At 38.8% G+C, this 22,856-nt stretch overlaps 1 protein-coding gene across 3 annotated transcripts in view; it reads right to left on the bottom strand.

The window, feature by feature from the left end:
* Positions 1–22,856, bottom strand: part of MIS12 (minichromosome instability 12 (mis12)-like protein) — a 320,193-nt gene that overhangs the window by 152,882 nt on the left and 144,455 nt on the right. For all 3 annotated transcript variants that reach the window (XM_089395035.1, XM_089395033.1, XM_089395034.1), the window contains exon 3: positions 22,574–22,693. In XM_089395035.1, coding sequence (XP_089251161.1) covers positions 22,574–22,693 — 120 coding nt within the window. The remainder of the gene's footprint in view (positions 1–22,573; positions 22,694–22,856) is intronic.

Here is a 22,856-nt window from a genome sequence, read left to right on the forward strand (position 1 = left end):
TCTCAAACTGCAAGGAACCTCTGCTCATGCACAACATTTCTCATATATTTCTCATCATGAAGAAGGGACACTTCCATCAAGTTTATTATGGCATGCTAGATTTGGACATTTAAACTATGGCAGTCTCCGCTTATTGAAGAAAAATGGTGTTGCTGGTTTGCCTACAATTCCTAGGAAACATAAGCAATGTGATGCTTGCATTCTAGGAAAGCATAGCAAACAGTCTTTTCATGATTCACATTCAAGAGCACATAGGAAACTTGAACTCATTCATTCAGATTTATGTGGTCCAATGCCTGTTCCTTCTGCAAACGGAAATAAATATATCATGACATTTATTGATGATTACACCAGAATGTGTTGGGTTTATTTATTGAAGAACAAATCTGATGCCTTTCAAACATTCAAGAATTTTCATAAATGGATTGAAAATGATGCACAATCTCATATTGGGTCTATTCGCACTGATAATGGAAAAGAATATACATCAAATGAATTTGAAAACTATCTTCGCCAACATGGGATCAAACATCAAACAACTGTGCCTTATAATCCCCAACAGAATGGTGTAGCTGAAAGAATGAATAGAACAATCTTGAATATGGTACGATCCATGCTTTTCTTCAAAAATGTAAAGATAATGTTTTGGGCTGATGTTGTTCTATGTGCTGCATATATAAAGAATAGATGTCCATCTAATGCTATAAGAAACAAGACTCCTTATGAATTGTGGTATGGACATGTTCCTTCGGTAAAACATCTCAAGATCTTTGGTTCCACCTGTTATGCTTTGATACCAAAGGTACATAGAAACAAACTTGGTGCTAGAAGTCGTAAGTGTATCTTCCTGGGGTATTCAAACACCTCCAAAGCATACCGCCTCTATGATGAAGTAAATAAAAAGTTTGTTGTATCTAGAGATGTAATTTTTCTTGAATCATCCAAATCTGACAATGTTGTTGAGCGGCAACTTGATCGCTTGGATAGATTCGCAAAAACGAAATCATTTCAAGAATTTGATAATCAGATTCCACATCTTGAAGGGGGGATTCCTATACTAGATCAACATGTGGAATCTTCTTCTGAAGAACACTCTCCCCCGAATGAAACTCCAACAACGGATGATGCTTTAAGTGATGTAATTGATAGAATTGGGAGACTCAATCTTGATTCAGTCCCAACTCAATCAACAGAGCAGCCTGGACCATCTCAGAAAGGTCCCCCAAAGTGGCTGACAAAAACACTTGAAAGTGTTCATCCTTATGAAATTGGAAAAACAGGAACCAGAAATTCAAACCGACAAAATGGAGGTGATGTAGATGACTCTAATTCACCTGTTGATATGGATGTTACTTATGATTGTGAATTGAACTTGTCTACAGATTTTGAACCAACTTCCTTCAAAGAAGTTGCTTCTCATGATGAATGGAAAGAAGCGATGCAAAAGGAGTATGATGCCCTCATAAAGAATGGCACTTGGAAGCTGGTTGATCCTCCATTTGGAACCAAACCAATTGGCTGCAAGTGGGTCTACAAGAACAAGTACAAAGCTGATGGCTCACTTGACAAGCACAAAGCTAGGCTTGTGGCAAAAGGTTTTGCACAGAAGGAAGGGGTCGATTATGAGGAAACTTTTGCCCCCACAGCAAAATGGGCCACCATCAGGACACTGTTTGCACTAGCAGCTCAGAACGGTTGGAAAGTCCATCAAATGGATGTAAAAACTACCTTCTTGAATGGAGATCTAAAAGAGAATGATTTTATGTCCCAGCCTGAAGGATTTGTTGTGAAAGGACATGAACATAAAGTATGCAAACTTGTGAAGTCCTTGTATGGCCTCAAACAAGCACCGCGAGCCTGGTATGAAAAACTAACTGCGCATCTTCTGAAACTCAACTTCAATCATTTTGATCTTGATGATGCAACTTTATTTGTCAAGAAAGTTGGCAAAACAGTTGTATATCTTGTGGTATATGTAGATGATCTTTTAATGACAGGGAACAATGAAAGCTACATTGCATCCATAAAGAAGAAATTGGGGAAAAGTTTTGAAATGACTGATTTGGGCTATGTTCATTACTATCTTGGCATTGAAGTAACCCAACATCCAAAATCCATATTTCTTTCTCAAAAGAAATACATTGGAGATTTGTTAAACAGATTTGGCATGACAAAGTGCAATCCTCTTTCTACTCCAATGGAACAAAACTTAAAGCTCACATCTATTGAAGGAAAGGAATTTGAGGATGCAACAAAGTATAGACAGCTTGTAGGAAGTCTCATCTACCTCACTACTTCCAGACCAGACATTTCATTTGCTGTTGGAATCCTCTCCATGTTTATGCAAAAGCCTTGTGAGGGACATTGGTCTGCTGCAAAAAGAGTTCTAAGGTACTTGAAGGGAACTCAAGACCTTGGAATCAAGTATACACAGGTGGACGACTTCAGCTTGATTGGATACTCTGATTCAAACTTCGATGGAGACAAAGAAACTGGGGTATCTACTTCAGGATATGCTATGAGTCTTGGATCAGGAGCTGTCTCCTGGAGATCACGCAAACAATCAGTTCCAGCAGATTCCACAACAGAAGCAGAATACGTGGTAGCAGTTGAAGCAACGAAAGAAATTGTGTGGCTCAGGAAAATTTTTGAAGATTTGCAAGTAAAACAAGTACAATCAACTCCACTCATGATTGACAACACCTCTGCAATAAAGTTGGCCAAGAACCCAAAGTTCCATGATCGAACAAAGCATATCAATACTAAATATCATCTGATTCGACATCAGTTGAGGCCAAAACAATCCATCCCCGTCATTGTTCCACAAATGAGCAAATTGCAGACATCTTCACCAAAGCACTTGGAAAGGAAAAGCTTGAACGATTCAAAATGATGCTTGGACTCACCAACATCCCTTCAGATTAAGGGGGGGAATGTTGACACCTAATCTTCATGATTGGGGGAATTTGTGTAAATAAATAAATTAGGAATGTGAACAGTCATCGGGAGATGAACTGAACAATCACTCCTATTGTATATAACAATAACCTACCTATGGAATAATAGACGAATCCGTTTTACTGCCTTTGGAGAGTTATTGCCTGGCCTGACAGTTCCCAAGGTAGTCTCGGAAGTAAGCCAAGGTCTTTACCAATGCATAAGCCTTGTTTTCCATCAACTTATAATTCAATTCATAACCTTGAAAATCCATACTCATAAACGTTATCGGTTGCCCCATACCTTCATTATTTTTTTTTGCAAAAGGACAACAACCATGGTGAAGTCAAAGGAAAATGAAAGCAATTGGAAATCTCTACTATAATCAGTATATGCAAACACAGGAAAGCAACCCAAATCTCGTTTAATATCCAAGAAAGCTTTCTTGGTTTCATCGATCCACTTTAAATCATGGCCCTTCTTTAGCATGTTTGAAATTGGCTTTACTATCTCCACAAAGTTAGGAATAAACCACTTCAGAAAGTTAATGTTGCAAAGGAAGTACTATAAAGATTTCTTGTTTTGGGGAAGGGGAATCTCTTATATACCCTTTACTCTTTCAAGATCTACTCTCACACCATCCAAAGAGATGATGTGTCCCAACAACTTGCCATCAAACACTCTCGGAAACTAACTTCTTGGGATTGAGTGGGATGCCAAGTGACCTGCAGCAATCAAAGACTTTCCGTAGGTGATTCATGTGGTCAATGCAATCTTTATAAAAAATGATAATGCCATATTGATAAACCACGATAAATTTTAAGAGAAATTCAATAAATGCAAAATCCATGGCACTCTATAAAGTAGCTCCAACATTCATGATTCCAAACAACATGAACATATACGCATAGGTACCCCAGGGCCCATAGAGTTGTGAAAGCAATTTTGTACAAGTCCATTTTAGCAATGGATACTTTGGTATCTCCTAAAAAGCCATCCAGCATGGACATCATACTAGAACATGTAACCGCTTGAAGCACATGCTCCATGATACGAAGTGGGAAGTTATCTATTAAAGAGGCAAGTTTGAGGTTATGAAAAATTGAAAATCAATGCAAACACAAATCTCAACATATGTGTTTCCTATGCTACCAGGAAACATGAGTTCGGGGACAGGGACGGGGATAGGTACAGGTACGTCATTTTTTGAAACAAGGTGCATGGATTCTTCGGGGGTATATTATAATTTATATATATAATATATAAATATTATATTTTATAAATTATAATATATATGAATTTGTATATTTTTCAACTTTAAACAAGAAAATTGTTGAGGCAAATTAATTACCTATCATTTAATTGTCAACCCGGGGGTTTCGTAAAACTTGCGAAGCATGCGTGCACTATATATGCTAGAAATTAACTTCCAATTTAGATCAATCTAACTACTAAACCAAATAATGACAAACCAAATTCACCTATTCTAATTCAACAATCAATTCAAAGGAAATTATAGTACAATGTTTGGAATTGAAATCTTAATCTATCACACTTGCAGGAATTGAAATCTTAATCTACCACACTTGCAGGAATTGAAGTCTTAATCTACCACACTTGCGGGAATTGAAAAGCACACCACTCTTTCAAAAATGAAATTGCATGAAATGAAATCTACTCTAAGGGATCATGTGTGCATTATCAAATCAGGATCCTATGAAATGAATAATCAAAACCACATGATATGAAATGAAAGCAAAAACAATAATTCTTAACCTCTAGATATGAAAGCAAATAAAAACAATCACTCTTAACCTCTCACACAGGAAAAGATATGAAATAAATAAATCTTAATCTATGAAAGCAAATAAAAACAATCACTCTTAACCTCTCACACAAGAAAAGATATGAAAGAAATAAATCTTAATCTATGAAAGCAAATAAAAACAATCAATCTTAACCTCTCGGGCAGGAAAAGATATGAAATAAATAAATCTTAATCGATGAAAGAAATAAATCTTAATCTATGAAAAACAATAAATCTCGCACATTATAGATGGCCAATCCAAAAGCATGAGGGATGGAAAGTTGAGAGGCTCCAAATACAAGCATAACCAAATCAAAGTGAACATCACTCATGAGCATGGTGCCAAATCCAAATTCTATATTCAAAACAAGAGCATTTCCCCAACTTTTCACATCTAAAATGATAGGAGAAAACTTCCCCTATTTATACAAAAAGATGAGAAGCTATCTCATTAATGAGAGTCTATGAATCTCTCCCTATATCTATAGAATTACAATCAAAATAGGAAATGATAAGACACATGTCTTTTTAGAGTTTCAATACAAATAGAAAATGAGACACATATCCTTATGATCCCATGATCTTCTCCACTCAAATTCAAATTTGGTTTTGGGAGGCCACATAAGGGTTTTTTAAAAGCTTCCTTTTGACCTACACATGTCAACAATCTCATCCCACTTGTTAGGTATAAGCGTATGCACATTATTTTCTAATCTTTAACTATAAATTCGCTTAAAAATGCTAAGAGTTAATAAAGTTTAGAAAAACATAAATGTGACCCAATAATAAGAATGGTAAGGTAAATGTAATGAAATGGAGGTAAATGTTATGAAATAGAGGTGGAGTGAAGGTGACAATATGGAAATATAAGTGAAAATGTAATGGAAGGGAATGACAATTTCAAAGCCCAACAAAAACTAAAATATTTATGATTTAAACTTTAAAGATTTAAACATGCACATTATTGAACATTCAACATTCACATTGAAATTTCAAAATTTTTAGTTTGATATCAGGTGCAAATTGGAGTTCACATATTAATAAGAATCCTGATTTATGTCCATTGTCATACTACATTCAAAATTTGCCTTAAGGCATCTCCAAACATGAACTAGGAAATTTTAGAATGCTAAAATAAAAATAGCTAATAGTGAACAATGGCTTCCTCAAGCCATGTCATCAACATCACCCGGATCTTCAGTTAGCATGCTCTCTAGGTAGGAATCACTCTCATCTTGAGGCTCATGCTCATTTATAGCAACTGGAGGTAGTTCAATAAAGCCATCTGGTTGTATCTCCTCGTCCACACACATAGCATCATCTGTGTATTGGTCCCATCTCTTGAAAGGACCCTCCTTGTACCCAGGGTCTTTTTGAGATATGAGACGAAGTGTGCTATGAATGTACACTAAGTTCTTTGCCTTCTTTGAGCCCAACCTATTTCTCTTTACTGAATGGATAAAGGCATAAGCACTCCAATTCCTCTCGTAAGATGAAGAACTAGTTACGTGGAATATTAGGGGAAGCCCATTAAATTAATTAAAAAATTAAAAATAAAAACTAAAATGAACCCCAAAGAACCCGATTTTGGGGTTCATAGTACCCATCACCGGGGTTCTCCGTACCCGTCAAGACAAAAGAACCCATTTTTTTAATTGAAAACTTAGTTCTTCATAGAAGAACTCAGTTCTTATGGGTTCTTCTCAGAAGCACCCGTACTTGAATCTGGTACTTGGGGACGAGAACCTGGAACGAGTTCGAGAACCCCACCCCCGGGTTCAAGAACCCGTGCAACATAGCTTTTTTCTTACTAGAACCACATTCGCTATCCAGTTGGAGTATCAGATAGTCTAAATGATCTATACTTTTATAATTTTCTCTAATTATTTTTGGATTTCCAGAGCCACTTTCATCTTCAAGTATCTATGGCGCTGCCTAAATGGTTTTTCATCCTCCTTCACCATGATCGCATGTTAAATGATCATTAGATCATATGTTTTCGAGTTCAGCATATTACCATTTGAAGACGTCTCTACAGTCTCGCACTAACGATTTCTCGCCCTCTCTTTCTTAGCTTCTATTCTCTTGTGAAGGAACATCATTGTGTCAGTTCTGTAACAATCTTCTTGGTACAGCCAACCTCCTCGCTTCTTTAGAATAAAGCCCGATTTGATCTTATCTGTCTCTCTGAGTTTGTCAGCATTTTGATGGTTTTGTGTGCTATATTTTAGAAGTTTTGAGCCTTTTTCATGGTAACAAATCTACCATTTGAAGTGTTGGAAATACTGAGAGGCGGGTGAATCAGTGTTCACTTGATTCAGTAAATTTTAATTTCACAAAGCATTGATTATCATTAGTATTAGATTAAAACATAAGTTAGCATCACATCACATGAACACCATTCAACAATGCACAACATCCAAGCTAATAGACATGATATTTTTAGGTGGAAACCCTTTTGGGAGAAAAACCACTGAATGCTTCTTAATATAGGTCTTTGAAGATTACATCAATAGGAAACTCCAACTTCCAAGATTTTCCGACTACAACAAGAAGGAGGCTCCAACCCCCTAATTTTTCAGCTCCAACTGAAAGGACACTCCAACACCCATGTTTACTAGGTCCAACCTAAAGGATGCTCCAACGACTTGGCTTTATCAACTCCTACTGATAGGATGCTCCAACACCCTGCACAAGCTCCAACCTACCGTAGCATCACCCTGCTGCCCTAAAGTGTTCTCATGCTCCAACCTGAAGGAGACTCCACTCTCTGCCTTGCACCACCCAGCCATCCTTCAATTTACCATAGTGGACCACGTTTCACAATTTTCAGACTAGATCCACCTGTGCTCAATATAAATAATTCTGCCAAAAACCCTGTCACAACAGCTCTGCTCAAGAAGCATACATAATTGACAAACCCTCGGCAACTGGATGTCAAATCTAGGCTCATAAATAGTCATACAAAACTAGCATCAGATAGTACAATCTTTGTCCATCAAACAATTGCTTAACAATGAAATTGTCAAACCCTAACAACTCTCAATCATATCCCGTCATCTAGAACACCAGCATGCTCTGCTCTAAAGACCAGCACTTTGTCCTTTTCTACATCAAACCCTAATTGGTGCATACTCTGGCTCAAACCCTACGTCACATATGTTCTCTCAAAGCAATAGCTTCAAGAAGATATGAAGATATGTCTTTAGCAATGATCTGATGATGAATACAATTTTGTTCTCAAGATACAGTGAACATGAATCAGACTGCTTCTTGTATGTCAACTTTAGATTTTGTTATGAACTAGGGCTTAATACTTCTCACAAAAGGAAACCTCAAAAATATTCATAGATCAGTCACAAATATGTCTTGGATAGACCTTAAGAATAGACTTCAAAAGGATCAGCTGAGAACTTAAGGTCAAGTCCCCAAACGAGCCTTCAACAAATCGAAATAATTTTCAGAAGAATGCACTAGGAAGGAAGACTCTGCTTGATCTTACACAGAATGGTTCAGATTCAGTCTTGGAGATGCTCAGAATAGGTCCTAAAGAAGGTTGAAACTAGCCTCAGTAAATTCCTTTGAATGAGCTTCAAAAACTAGCCACAGAGAAACCCTTGTTGTTGTCTCTTAGTTTGTGATGTCAGAGTTATCAATCTGTCAAGTTTCAAAACTGCCTTTTGCGTACAGGTTTAGGTCTTCTACCTAACTCTTATCACAACAACATAACTATTGATATTTCCCTGAAGATGTCCTTATTTTGTCCTTTTCTTTTGTCAAATATACACTTCTGATTGCAACATACAAATGCTACTGTCTAATGGTCTTTCACAGTTTTTCAATTGAGTTTCTACTGTTGAAAATGAGACTCCCTTTTATTGTCTTCCATGCCAAACAAGATAAGGCTTATATACTCCTGAACCTAACCAATTTTCATAGGCCCCAATACTACAATAACCTTGACTTTAAAAAGGTCTTGGAACTCCTTCTAGAATGGCCCACAATCTAAATGTGAAGTGTAGCCTTAAGAACACCTTAGAACATTCCTTTAAAAATTATTCACTGAGTGACTGAAAATTTAGACCTTCAAAAAGAGATTGACGTGCCTATTTAAAAGCCTTTGATACACTTCCAGAATTTGGCCTCGCATAAGGAAGGGATCCTTAACACGCCTTGAGTTGTGGCTGATACAAACTTAGGCTTCACAGTTGTTCAAGACTCCCTTTAAATAGACCTAAACAAAAGGCCTAGTTTGCAAGCTTAATTCTTCTTTTACTGTGACTACACCAAGGTAATTTCAACCCTTTTTTATGATTCCAAAACGGTCCTGAATCAACCTTCAAAGGTGCCCTTTGTTTGTTGCTCAGAAATAACATCAGGAGCCCTACTCTTGTTGGTTAAACAGGTCAAGACCTTTGCCCTTAAATTCAGCCTTGAACCATCTTATTTCTGTGACTTTTAAGGCCTAGAACATGTCTTTTCATGAAGCCTGATCAGACAGATAAGAAAAAAACACAGTCCTGATTTGGGTCTTAGACAAGCACAGGGATGATCAAAACCTTACCTCAGAGAATCCGAATTTAAGCCTCAAAAAGGGGTCCCTTTATTTATTTAACTCTGAAACGCCCTCAAACTATAGTCAAGGTATGCCTCAAGAGGGGGCCGAAGCTGCTAAAAAATACCTCAGAAAAGCCCTGAAAATGTTCTCTGAAAAGGGCGGAGATAGGCCTCAGAAGTTCTGCCTCAAAGGATTGAAACCGGGCCTCAGAACCTGCGGCTTCCACAGATCTTCCTGTGGCCCTATCACCGGTCACTCCTGCGGCTACCTCAGACAAATTTCATTCTTTAATAGTGGTTTCCTCAGGGCTACTATGGCCCACAAACAGTCCTTGGATGCTTCTTAAATACAGCCTCAAAACCAGCTCACATTAGGTCAAACTTGCCCCAGAAACTTCAAAAAAAATGCCTCAGGCTGACCTTCTTCAGACCAACAAATCATCAACAAAAAGATAAACTTTAATGCTCCAAAAATCTCTCTGAATTCGACCTGCTTCTTGATTAGGCGTTCTGTGCCGGCCTCAGAAGAATAGTGCATAAGATGCTCATGTAAGAATGATACGGAGAAAACTGAGCTCCATATATATACTAGAAGGAGGGGCTTCTAGAGGGGGCCAACCTGTGCAAAAACGAGGGAAGCCGACTTGAAAATGGAGGGAAATTCAAAATTGAAATATAAAATGTTGGAGCCAAAAAATTAGATCTTCTTGGAGGCCAACTTAACTTCCATATTTTAATTAATTTTCCATTCCTTTGCTACAAGCGAATTTGACTAGGATGCCCAAAATAAATTAATTTAATTTTCTTGAATTAAGATGCCGAAATTGACCAATAGAAGAGTTGCCATATAACACTCAATTTGGAGCTCCTTGACCAACTTTTGGTGCTTCAACTTTAAATGAGCATTATCTCCCCAATAGAGATGAACAACAAGGCATGCCACATATCATTAGAATCGGCACGACAACGAGAATGAAATGAGGATGGTCACGGAAGCAAATCATCCTCAAAATCTTCAACAAGTGCAAGGCATCTAGGGCTTTCTAGGGCTTCTTGTCATTTGGAGCTTCCAATCAATGGAAACTAGACGAATATTAAGAACGTTCAAGGGCCAACATTGGCATCAATGACAACACCATTCAACAATCTCCCCCTTTGTCATTGATGGCAACACACATACTCCCCCTAATTCCATTCTTCTAATATTTTCCTGTTTTCTCTCCCCCTTTGACATCAATGACAAAGGGTTACTCCACCTGATGAAATATCTTCCTTTGAATTCCTTTAATAAATCTTTCTTCCTTTGACTGCTTTTCTCCCTCTGACATGTTATGCCTCTCAAGGCTTGCCACAGTTGACTCTACCTGTCAATATGCATCAACAATAACGAGTCCTTTTGAAAATCTTCAATCTTGAGGGTTGACTTTTGCTACTTCACAAGTTGATTAATCTGTTGACCATGTTGACTGCTGCTTTGACAACTTCTTCACATTTGTCATATGTCAAACTGTTGAAGGATAGAACTTCAACCACCACTACTTAGGCTCCGCCTCTTCAATATTCACAGGACAAGGAGCCATCAAGCTAGATTTTTCAGAATAATGTGTGAACCAGATCATCTTGTTCCTCAACACCTTCCATTGTAGATTCATCATGACCTTGCGACTTCACAAATCCTGAGAGCATGACTACTAAGATTTCTTCGTTCACTTTATCCTCTTGCTTTTGTTTACTTCTCCAAACCTTCTTGTACCGATATAAGAGTTCTCCTTCATGGAGGATTCCATCTTGTATTTGCAACCATGAGTTATATGTCCATAGTTATGGCATTTGAAGCACTTTATATGGTACCTGAAGGACAAAGCAACTGACATATACTTTTTGCTGACAAAGTCATTTTGAAATTTGTCCTACGATCCTGCAAACTTGCTTCTAGGGTTTTGATAATGTCTGCAATCCCTAGCCATATGCCCGAAGTTAGAACATGAGAAACAATAACCATTAAACATACTAAGGTACCTGGATGAGATGCCTTGTCTTGATGGTCTTCTGTAAACATTCTTTGTTGGAGGAGGCACATCCCTTTGTTGATCCTTGTCCTTGATTACTTCAGTATTACTTCTTGGAGCAGAATTACTTTTAATCTTCTTTTGATCTTGATTTGGCCTTTGAAGGATCTTGCTATCAGACTTCTCACCAATGTTGTTTTGCGGGAGCTTGGAGCTTGGGCCTTCATTGCATCGGGCTTCACCTGCTTCTTTCGGCTTCATCATCAGTCGAGCAATGACATTATTCTTCCTTTCATCATCTAGCAATTTCTCCTTCTACCATTTCCTAAGCTTGTCTATTTCAATTAAGGTAGTGTCAAGTTCTCTTTGCTTTTGAGCAATATCTTCCTAAAACTGGCTTTTCAAGACTTTTCTTCTTTCTTCTGCCTCCTCTACTTGCAGTTTTAGAAGGGTGACCTTTTCTGTTGCTTTGTTAAAATCTTGCATTTGCTCCCTCTGCCCTTCGCTTTCCTCTCTGAGCCAGTTTATTTCTGCAAGAGATGCATCAAGTTCCTTTTGCTTTTGACCAACTTCTGCTACAGATTCCTCTAATTGGCTTGTCAAGTTTTTCTCTTTCTTTTCAGCTTCCTGCACTTGAAGTTTTAGAAGGGAAAATTCTTCTTTGAGTACCTGATTTTGCTTCCTTGCTTTGTTAAGATCACATAAGGCATTGATCAATTCTCCCTCCATGTCAACTACTACTTCTTCTTCATCTACTTCATCTGAATCATAATCATCATCATCATCTTCATCTTGACCTGCATGCTTCTTTGAGTAGAGATCATAAAGCTTCTTCCAAATACTTTTGACTGATGAGCATTGATCTACTTTGCCTTTTACAGGGTCTAGCAAAGCTCTTAGAATGACATTCATTACTTTTGTATTATACCTTCTAGATTCGTCGGTAGATGTGTCTCCAAACATCACATCCATGAGCTTTCAAATAAGCTCCTATTCTAGATTCCCATGTTTCATATTTGACTTCATCGAACTCAAGAGTTGGATAACCAACCTGACTCTCTTCATTAGTTGTAAGAGATTTGGAGACTACTGCAGTACCAGAGACTCCCTTTTATCGTTTATATGCGTGCTTCTTTGACTTTCCCATCTCTGCACTTTTGAGATCTACCTTCCCACTGTTAAGCTTCAACTGAAGGAACCTGCACTAATACCAATTGTTGGAAACACTGAGAAGGGAGCTAATTAGTATTTCACTTCAATCAGTTAATTTTAATTTCACATAGCATTGACTACATTAGCATTATATTAAAACATAAGTTAGCATCACATCACACGAACATCATTCAACAATGCACAACATCCAAGACAGTAGACACAAGATTTTTAGGTGGAAACCCTCCCAAGAGAAAAGACAGCAAACGCCTTTTAATATAGGTCATCGAAGATTACATCAATAGGAAGCTCCAACTTCCAAGATTTTCTAGCTACAACTAGAAGGAGGCTTCAACCCCCTAATTTATTAGCTCCAACTAAAAGCACACTCCAATGCCTTGGTTTACCAGCTCCCACTGGAAGGATGCTCCAACACCCTAGTTTACCAGCTCCAACTGGAAGGACGCTCCAATGCCCTGGCTTTATGAGATCCAACTGATAGGATACTCCAACACCCTGCACAAGCTCCAACTTCCACTAGCACCACCCTGCTACGCTAAAGTGTTCTCAAGCTCCAACCTGAAGGAGACTCCACCCTCTGCCTTGCACCAACCAGCCACACTTCAATTTACCACAGTGGACTGCTTTTCACGTTTCAGACTAGATCCGCCTATGCTCAATATAAACATATGAATATCAACAATCTGCTAATTCTGTCAATTCACTGGCAGTCTCTACATAAATAACTCTGCTAAAAACCCTGTCACAGCAGCTCTACTCAAGCATCATACATAACTGACAAACCGTCAACAGTTGGATGTCAAATCTAGGCTCATAAATAGTCATACAAATACTAGCATCAGATAGTACAATCTTTGTTCATCAAACAATTGCTTAATAATGACACTGTCAAACCCTAACAACTCTCAGTCATATATTGACATCTAAATCACCAGCAAGCTCTGCTATAAACACCAGCACTCTGTCCTTTTATACATCAAACCCTAATTGGAGCATACTTTGGCTCAAACCCTAGGTCACATATGTTCTGTCAAAGTGATAGCTTCAAGAAGATGTGAAGATATGCCTTTGGCAATGATCTGATGATGAATATAATTATGTTCCCAAGTTATGGTGAACATGAATCAGACTGCTTGTTGTATGTCAACTTAAGATTCAGTTATGAACTAGCGCTTAATTCTTCTCACAAAAGGAAACCTCAAAAATCTTCATAGATCGGTCACAAATATGTCTTGGATAGACCTTAAGAACAGATTTCAAAAGGATCAGCCTAGAACTCAAGTTCAAGACCCCGAACGAGCCTTCAACAAATTGAATTAATTTTCAGAAGAATGCACTCAAAAGAAGGATTCTGCTTGATCTTACACAGTATGGTTCAGATTCAGTATTGGAGATGCTCAAATAGGTCCTAAAGAAGGCTGAAACTGGGCTCACTAAATTCCTTTGAATAAGCTTCAAAAACTAGCCACAGAGAAACCCTTGTTATTGTCTCTTCGATAGTCATGTCAGACTTATCAATCTGTCAAGCTTCAAAACTGCCATTTGAGTACAGGTTTAGGTCTTCTACCTAACTCTTATCACAATTCACAACAACTTACCTACTGATATTGCCCTGAAGATGTCATTATTCTGTCCTTTTCTTATGTCAAATATACACTTACGATTGCAACATACTGATGCTGCTATAATAACCACGACTTTAAAAAGGTCTTGGAACTCCTCCTAGAATGGACCACAATCTAAATGTGAAGTGTGGCCTTAAGAACACCTTGGAACATTCCCTTAAAAATTATTCACTGGGTGAACTGAAAATTCAGACCTTCGAAAAGAGATTGGTGTGCCTCTTTAAAAGCCTTCGATACACTTTCAGAATTTGACCTCAGATAAGGAAGGGATCCTTAACATGCCTTTAGCTGTGGCTGATACAACCTTAGGCTTCACAGCTATTCAAATACTCCCTTTAAATAGACCTCAACAAAAGCCCTAGCCTGCAGGCTTAATTCTTCTTTTACTGTGACTGCACCAGGGTTATTTCAGCCCTTTTTAATGCTTCCAAAACGGTCCTGAATCAACCTTCAAAGGTGCCCTTTGTTTGCTGCTCAGACTTAACCTCGAGCCCTACTACTGCTGGTTAAACAGATCAATATCTCTGCCCTTAAATTCAGCCTTGAACCATCTTGCTTCTGTGATTTTCAAGGTCTAGAACATGTCTTTTCAATGCAGCCTGATCAGACAGATAAGACAAAAACAGTCCTGATTTGGGTCTTAAACAAGCACAAGGATGATCAAAATATTTCCTCAGGGAATCTGAATTCAAGCCTCAAAATGTTAAATTTCAGACTGCTCTATGCTGATTCAATTACCTTAGCCCAATTCAATTCTTCAATTAACAATCTTTCATCAATAATTAAAATTTTCAATCATCAACAGTCATTGAAGATAGAACAATAAATGCAATGACAAAGGAGACAATCAACACATTAACAAGAGACCAGATTCTCGGTCAATGACCAGGGAAAAACCCACAATGGGGAAAACCCTTTCTAATTCTTCTTCTATTAGATTGTCATAAAATGTTCAGCAGAGAGTAATGAGCCAATACAAAATCATCCAGTGAAATTAACCCAACAACATTCAGAAATATGTTCCCAGCATCATTCCAAATCAAAGACGACTTCTCCTATCTGCGGTCAAATGTCAATTTGCAACCCTAGAGCCCAATCGCATGGAGGAAGAGGTGTGTGTGCAGTTGAGAGCTTCCAACCGCACGGATGAGCCTTTGTGCCTATGGTTATAGCCGAAAATTGCTTGTGTCAAGCTTGCAGTCCGAAACCAAAACCCTAACACACGTGCAAGCTTCGGACCCTGCAATCTTGGACCTATAGGAACCAATTTCCTCGACCTAGCCTCAGACTAGTGCGAACAAATCAAGGAAGAAGAAAAGAAGAAGATGCTTGGTGATATCCAAATGAGCTTGAGGTCAGTTGTATTTATAGGCTTACAAGGGTATCCAATTTCCTATTAGGGTCGACCTATCCGTTTGTGTACATGTGGGCTTTTCTTCATAAATACACTTTCCCTTGTCCAATTTGAGCTCTTCAAATAGTCAAAATTTGCCCTCTTGAAAAGAGGAATCTAGTCCCATGGTTGGGATTTGTCACCGAGCTGCCAAAAATTAACACTCCCTCTCAGCTAGGGAGAATTTCCAACTGCATCATGTAATCATCGCAAGTACCCTGTCATCATATCATATCCCATCTTAGCTCGACTCTATCTATTGAAACATTCTCGAATCTAAAGAAGAAAATCATAGGGCAGCTTCAGTTACCACCGTCTATCCATCGGGGAGCCACTGATACCACTCGGAATCATTGCCAGTAGGGAGCCAATGCTACGACCCGGGAAACCTCTACCAGCAGGGAGCCAATGCTATGACCCAGGAAACCTCTGCCAGCAGGGAGCCAATGCTACGACCTGGGAAACCTTTGCCAGTGGGGAGCCAAAGCTACAACCCTGGAAACTCTAGCAACGAGGAGCCAATGCTACGACCTAGGAAACTCTGCCAATAGGGAGCCAAATCTACGACTCGAGAAACTCTGCCAACAAGGAGCCAATGCTACAACCCGGGAAACTCTGCCAGCAAGGAGCCAATGCTATAACCCAGGAAACTCTACCAGCGGGGAGCCAATGCTACAACCCGAGAAACTTTTTCGACCTTTCGAACATGACACTGAAGAGTCAAGCGATAGAACACCTGTATCTCTAGCTTGAGCAAGATGCCACTTACCATAAGTAGTAAGTATCACATCTAACTCAAGCAATCAACACCCATTGACCAGATGGGTGGGAAAGACAGATGCCAACTAGGGTATACTCTGCATAGACCAAGATAGGGGAGCAACATCTCTAACCCTATGGGTGACAGATAGGGGTGATACCCTATTGTCTAGAGATCCCTCAACCCCAGGAGCCCTACATCTCAATTCCTCACCCTAGGAGCTCAGACAGAGGGGAAGAGTTGACTCAGTGTCCTCAATCAACCCAAACCCTTGCTCAGAAGGGTCACATCAATCCATTATGCAATTTTCTCATCAGTCAAAGTATCACAAAATTCGATGTATCCATATAGATTCATATCTCTATAAGTATATCTCATACCACAATCCTTCTAACACCTGATCATCGAAGGCCCACTATCTGTCGGGAATAGATTGTCAACATATAAAATCAAAGTCATACCTTGGACAAGCTTGCTTCTTGTGATATCAAACTTCACCAGGTAACTGTCAATTCGGGCATAGGCTCGGGGAGCTTGCTTCAAACCATATAGTGTTTTCTTCAATCTGCTAATGAGAACCTTTCTCTCATGTACAACAAACCCTGAGATTGCTCGACACATACTTCTTCCTTGTACCTTTCAAAGTTTTTATCTGCTTCATGCTTCATATTGAATTTCCATCTTGAAGTTGCATCTTGCGGTGTTGGAACAATATCCCAAACATCTTTCTTCGTAATTGATTCTTCGGTCGTAGTATCCTGCCAAACCTGTTCTCTCACTGCTCCTTTATCTTTTTTGAAATTATCATCAATCTTGATCATGTTAGAGGGGAATGGTCCCCTAGACTTCATTTTATTTTGGTGCCATATCTCACTTTGATGATTGGTGTCATGGACCTTAGCTAGAAGAGGTTTTCCAATGAATCTGTATGGTCCTCCCACTCTAGATCCCAAAGTAAAGGCATCTTTCATACGGGATCCCTTTGGCCAGGAAAGGACCTTTCCATTGATGAAGGCTATTCTCATTTCTTTATCTTTCAAGGCAAAAATAGATATCAGGTTCTTCTTTAATTCTGGAGCATACATTACTTCATGAAGAATAATAGATTTTCCCTAGACCAAATCAAATCTGACAGTACCAAAGCCCATCACTAAATATGTAGAGTTGTCCCTAAGAATAATCTTCAAACTTGTCTCCCTCTCAACCAGAATTGAGAGAACTTCCCTATACTCAGTGAGGTGTCTAGAAGCCCCAATATCAACCAGCCAGCTATTGTAATAATCCGGAGGAGAAGAACTAGAGAGGGCTGAAATAAGAATGAATTCAGATTGGCTAGTAGCTACGTTACTTTCATACATGAAGTTTCTTGAATTCCTTTGAGGACGAGGAATTTCTTCTTCGATCATTGCTTCTTCTTTTATCATCATACCTGTTGTTGTAGTAGCTTCGATTGAATCTCGGAGAATCTCTCTTTTTCGAACAGTCTTGAGCATATTGACCACGTTTGTGACAATTAAAACATTCAACACCCCTTAATCTTCTATGGGAGTCCCTTGAATCGGGAGAGGACCTTTTCAAACCAGATGTTCTTCCTTTTCCCCTTTTCTTCTTATATTGAGTAGCAAATGCAGCGGATTCTACTTCTCCATGCTTATGAATTCTCCCTCTTGAACTCTTCTTGAGTGAGATTCCAACAAGTTAATCAAATGTTGGAAAATTGTTGTTATTGCTTATGGCAGTAATGAAGGTTTTCCAAACAAGAGGGAGACCTCTAAGAGTCACAATTACCAATTCCCTGTCAAGTACAGTTTCTCCAACTCTTTGCAATTGATCTTTAAGACGAGAGATCCTCATGATATAGGATTGCACAGTCTCTCCTTTATTCATCTTCATGTCTTTCAGTTGATATTTCAAGGTGATGATTTCATTCATATTGTTGACTTCATACATGTCAGCCAATTTATCATACATATCCTTAGACTTATTCAAATTCCCAACACAGGCAAGTAAATGATCTTGTAAACCATCAACAATAATTTGTTCTGCTTTTAACTCACCTTTCTTGTGCTTGTTCTTGGTAGCAACGGAAGCATTCTCCGAAGGCGAAGGTACTTTTCCTTGAATAAATTCCAAAACATCATTGTTATCAGCCATGATCTCCAACCTGATCTTCCACGCAGCAAAGTTAGATGAGTCACCCAACTTCTCATGTTCCTTGAACAAAGATGAAGACATCTTGACTTGATTAAATAGGGTCCTTCAACTTTCCAAAGATGATTTCTTCAATTCTTATCTCCTTTTAGGCTTGTACTTCACCTTAGCTCTGATCCCATGTGAAATTTCAGACCAATCTATGCTGATCCAATTACTTTATCCCAATTCAATTCTTCAATTAACAATCTTTCATCAATAATTAATATTTCCAATCATCAATAGTAATTGAAGATATAATAGTAAATGCAATGACAAAGGAGACAATCAACACATCAACAAGAGACACCAAATTTTTGGTCAATGACCAAGGAAAAACCCACTACGAAGAAAACCCTTTGTAATTCTTCTTCTATTAGATTGTCATAAAATGTTCAGCAGAGAGTACAATGAGCCAATACAAAATCATCTAGCAAAATTAACCCAACAACATTCAAAAATGTGTTCCCAACATCAATCCAGATCAGAGACAACTTTTCCTGGCTATGGTCAAATGTCAATTTTCAATCCTAGAGCCCAACTGCACTGAGGAAGAGGTGTGTGTGCAATTGAGAGCTTCCAACCACATGGATGAGCCTTTGTGCATGTGGTTATAGCCGAAAATTGCTTGTGTCAAGCTTGCAGACCCTGCAAATTCGGACCTTTATGAACCAATTTCCTCGATCCAGTGTCAAACCTGTGCGAACCCAGCGTCAAACCTATGCGAACCAATCAAGGAAGAAGAGAAGAAGAAGATGCTTGGTGATATCCAAATGAGCTTAAGGTCACTTGTATTTATAGGCTTCCAAGGGTGTCCAATTTCCTATTAGGGCCAACTTGTCTTTTTGTGCACATGTGGGCTTTTCTTCAAAAATACACTTTCCCTTGTCCAAATTGAGCGCTTCAATAATCAAAATCGGTCCTCTCGAAAAGAGGAATCTAGTCCCATGGTTGGAATTTCTCACTGAGCTGCCAAAAATTAACACCAAAAGGAGTCCCATTATTTAACTCAAAAAGGCCCTCAAACACTAGTCAAGGTATGCCTCAAGAAGAGGCAAAAGCTGCTAAAAAATACCTCATAAAAGTCTCGAAAATGGTCTTTGAAAAGGGCCAAGATAAGCCTCAGAAAGTCGAAACCAGGCCTCAGGACCTGTGGCTTCCACAGAGATCACTGCAGCCCTATCACAGGTCACTCCTATGGCTACCTCAAACAAATTTCGTCCTTTAACAGTGCTTTCCTCAAGGCTACTACGGCCCACAAACAGTCCTTGGATGCTTCTTAAATACAACCTCAGAACCAGCTCGCATTAGATCATACTTGTCTCAGAAACTTCAAAAAAAATGCCTCAGACTGACCTTCTTCATACCAATGAATCATCAACAAAAAGATAAACTTTAATGCCCTACAAATCTCTATGAATTTGGCCTGCTTCTTGATTAAGCGTTTTGCCCTGGCGTCAAAAGAATAGTGCATAAGATGGTCATGTAATGTAATATTCCCTCTAAATAAAATTTTACTAAGGTAAATTCTGAAATTTTTGCAATTTTGATGGTGAACAATTTTGGGCCAAGAACTTAGGAAACACGCGTGTGTGGCATCAAATTAAATTTTGGAAGAAAGGTAGGTTGCAAACATTAGACCTAAAGGAAGAATCAATTGCAAAGTGGAATATGGGGGCCACTCCAAGAAGGAATTCAAATTCCCTTGAAGAATTCGACTTGGAGGGAAAAAGGAGAGAGAAGGGGGTCGAATTGTGGAGCCCGCAAGGAGGAAGGAGGAGCAATGATTATAAATAGAAGGTGAGGCCTCCATTTTGGGACTTTTTGCCAATTTTAAATCTGAATCATAATTCGCTTGTGTTGCTCGACCAAGTCAACACGTGTTGCTTAGCACAAAGGTTCCCAAGCTGGAATCCCACCTCCTTCTTCAATGGACTTCAAGTGCCACTATAGGGGAGTTCATCTCTATCATTGCAGGGCTGCTCCATAGGCAATTGCAAGGAAGATTCATCCCGTTGCGACTGGACTGAGTGCAAAATCAGAACTCGCACTCCTTAGGAGAGATAGCTAGAGGGTAGTTCCAGTTCCAGGAATTTGAGGAGATTCTCCCCTGGAATTTCACTAGAAGATTGAGGGAGTTTGCAGGCCAGATTTGGGGGAGAATTTTGAGGGCATAATTGTGCATTTTGGACATACACAGAGGGTCACTGTCAAGGTCTATGCAAGGATCAGAGCAAGGATAATTTGTGGTGGTAAAGGGGCTGGAGAAATGGATTGGAGCCTAGTCAGCACTTGGGCAACCTAGAGTCCACCTGGGTTTGGTTTCGCTCATTGTAGCAAGCCCAGGTTCATCCACTTCTATCTATTGTACTCCATTCCATTAGTATAATAAAATGGCTCAATATTTCGGTGCAGATTTTTGGGTGTAGTTGATATTTTTGGTAGTGTGCTTATTTCTGGTTGCATGTTCATTGTTTTGCTCCTGTTACCACTAATATTTCCCACTAGGAATTACATGTAAGAATGATACCAAAAGGAGGAAATTGAGCTCCATATATATACTAGAAGGAGAGTCTTCTAGAGGGGGCCCGACCTATGCAAAAACAAGGGAAGACGACTTGAAAATGAGGGAAATTTAAAATGTTGGAGCCAAAAATTTAGATCTTCTTGGAGGCCAACTTGACTTCCACATTTTAATTAATTTGTCATTCCTTTGCTACAAGCAAATTTGACTAGGATGCCCAAAATAAATTAATTTAATTTTCTTGAATTAAGATGACAAAATTTACCAATAGAAGAACCCATATAACACTCTATTTGGAGCTCCTTTACCAACGTTTGGGGCTTCAGATTTAAACGAGCATATCTCCACATCTGAGATGCACCACGAGGCATGCCACATATCATTAGAATCAGCACGACGAGGAGAATCAAATGAAGATGGTCATGGAAGCGAATTCACTGATTTTCATCCTCAAAATCTTCAACAAGTGTGGGGCATCTAAGGCTTTCCCAAGGCTTCTTGTCATTGGGAGTTTCCAATCAATGCAAACTAGACAAATATTAAGAGCGTTCAAGGACCGACATTGGCATCAATGACAACACCATTCAACATGAAGCACATCCTTTCTATGTTTTTTTCGTCATTTGAAGTTAATGCTGGAGATAATTCCACCACTTTATACATAAATTGTTTTATACCTCTTTGGCCACTAAGTTGCTGGTAAAAGGAAACCATTGCATGCTTGTTTTCTGTGTTTGTTTTGCAGATTTATAGAGAAAACATTGCACATGAGGCTAAGGACACCCCCCTGTGGTTGGCAAGCACCAGCCTGAATGGACAAAAGAATTTGTATGTGATGCAATAAGGCAAATTCTTATAGATGTTGCTCTGAAATTTTCTATTTACAGATCTACCAAGGTTTTCTGTTTCGCCTTCTGAAGGGATAAATTTCTTTCCTAACAGGTCTTAAGCACAACATTGAGTGGCTTGTGTTCCTGAGGTACAAAGCTGGATTGTGTGGCCAATCAAAGATGAACAAGAAAAAAATGTGACCACACATATAGCACCCCCATTTCATACTCGGTACAAAATTTCTCATTGTGTTAGTAAAATAATACATGAGGATTCATAATTCACACACCAGGTTTATATGCAAACAGAAAGGAATAAGTAATAGATCCCTCCAAACTTTGTATAAAGCAAGGAAGCGAAGGTAAGCACCTTGAGGTTCCTTCTTGTTCTGGTATATGCCATATGAGAACTGCGTTGCAGTGGTAGGGACTAACAATAAGCATACAGTCCATCATTGTAACTCCCCCTATTAGAGGAGAATCCTAAAAGTATGCACTTTGTTGCCGTAAACACTAATGGAATCTAAAAATTTTGGTTTACACTTAGTCCTGTTGTGCCTCTGTTTATGAGTGCAGATCAAGTGGCATACCCACGCTATCTTCTTGCTTCCCTTGCCATGTTCAACAGGCATTGTGAAAAGTTAGTCATGATCATGACCAGGTCGAACATATATCAAATTTAAACCCCAACACAGCCAACATCACAAACACTTCAAATTATAACATGAAAAGCCCCAAATTTACTTTCATAAACAGGAATGCACCTACCATTTCAGGCAATGCAAGTCCCTCTGGAATGGCAAAGCAATGCATAAGGCAATACTTCTCCCATATATCTAGTTGTTTGTCAAGTTTTAACCGAACAACATTTTGAACAGCATCCACACCCTGCAAAACCAGCAGAAAGAAAATCATGATTCAGGAAAAAGACAGTGCCAGTTACCTATACTAATAGTTTGTGAAGGAAAATATATAGGTTATCCAATAAAATAACTATAGCTGAGAAACTAGTGAGTATTTACTATTATCATACAGATTAGGAGGGCTGGAT

Source organism: Pinus tabuliformis, chromosome 1_2 (genome assembly GCF_031772625.1).
Source record: "Pinus tabuliformis cultivar Carrire ecotype Pingquan chromosome 1_2, CPIR1, whole genome shotgun sequence".
NCBI lineage: Eukaryota > Viridiplantae > Streptophyta > Pinopsida > Pinales > Pinaceae > Pinus > Pinus tabuliformis.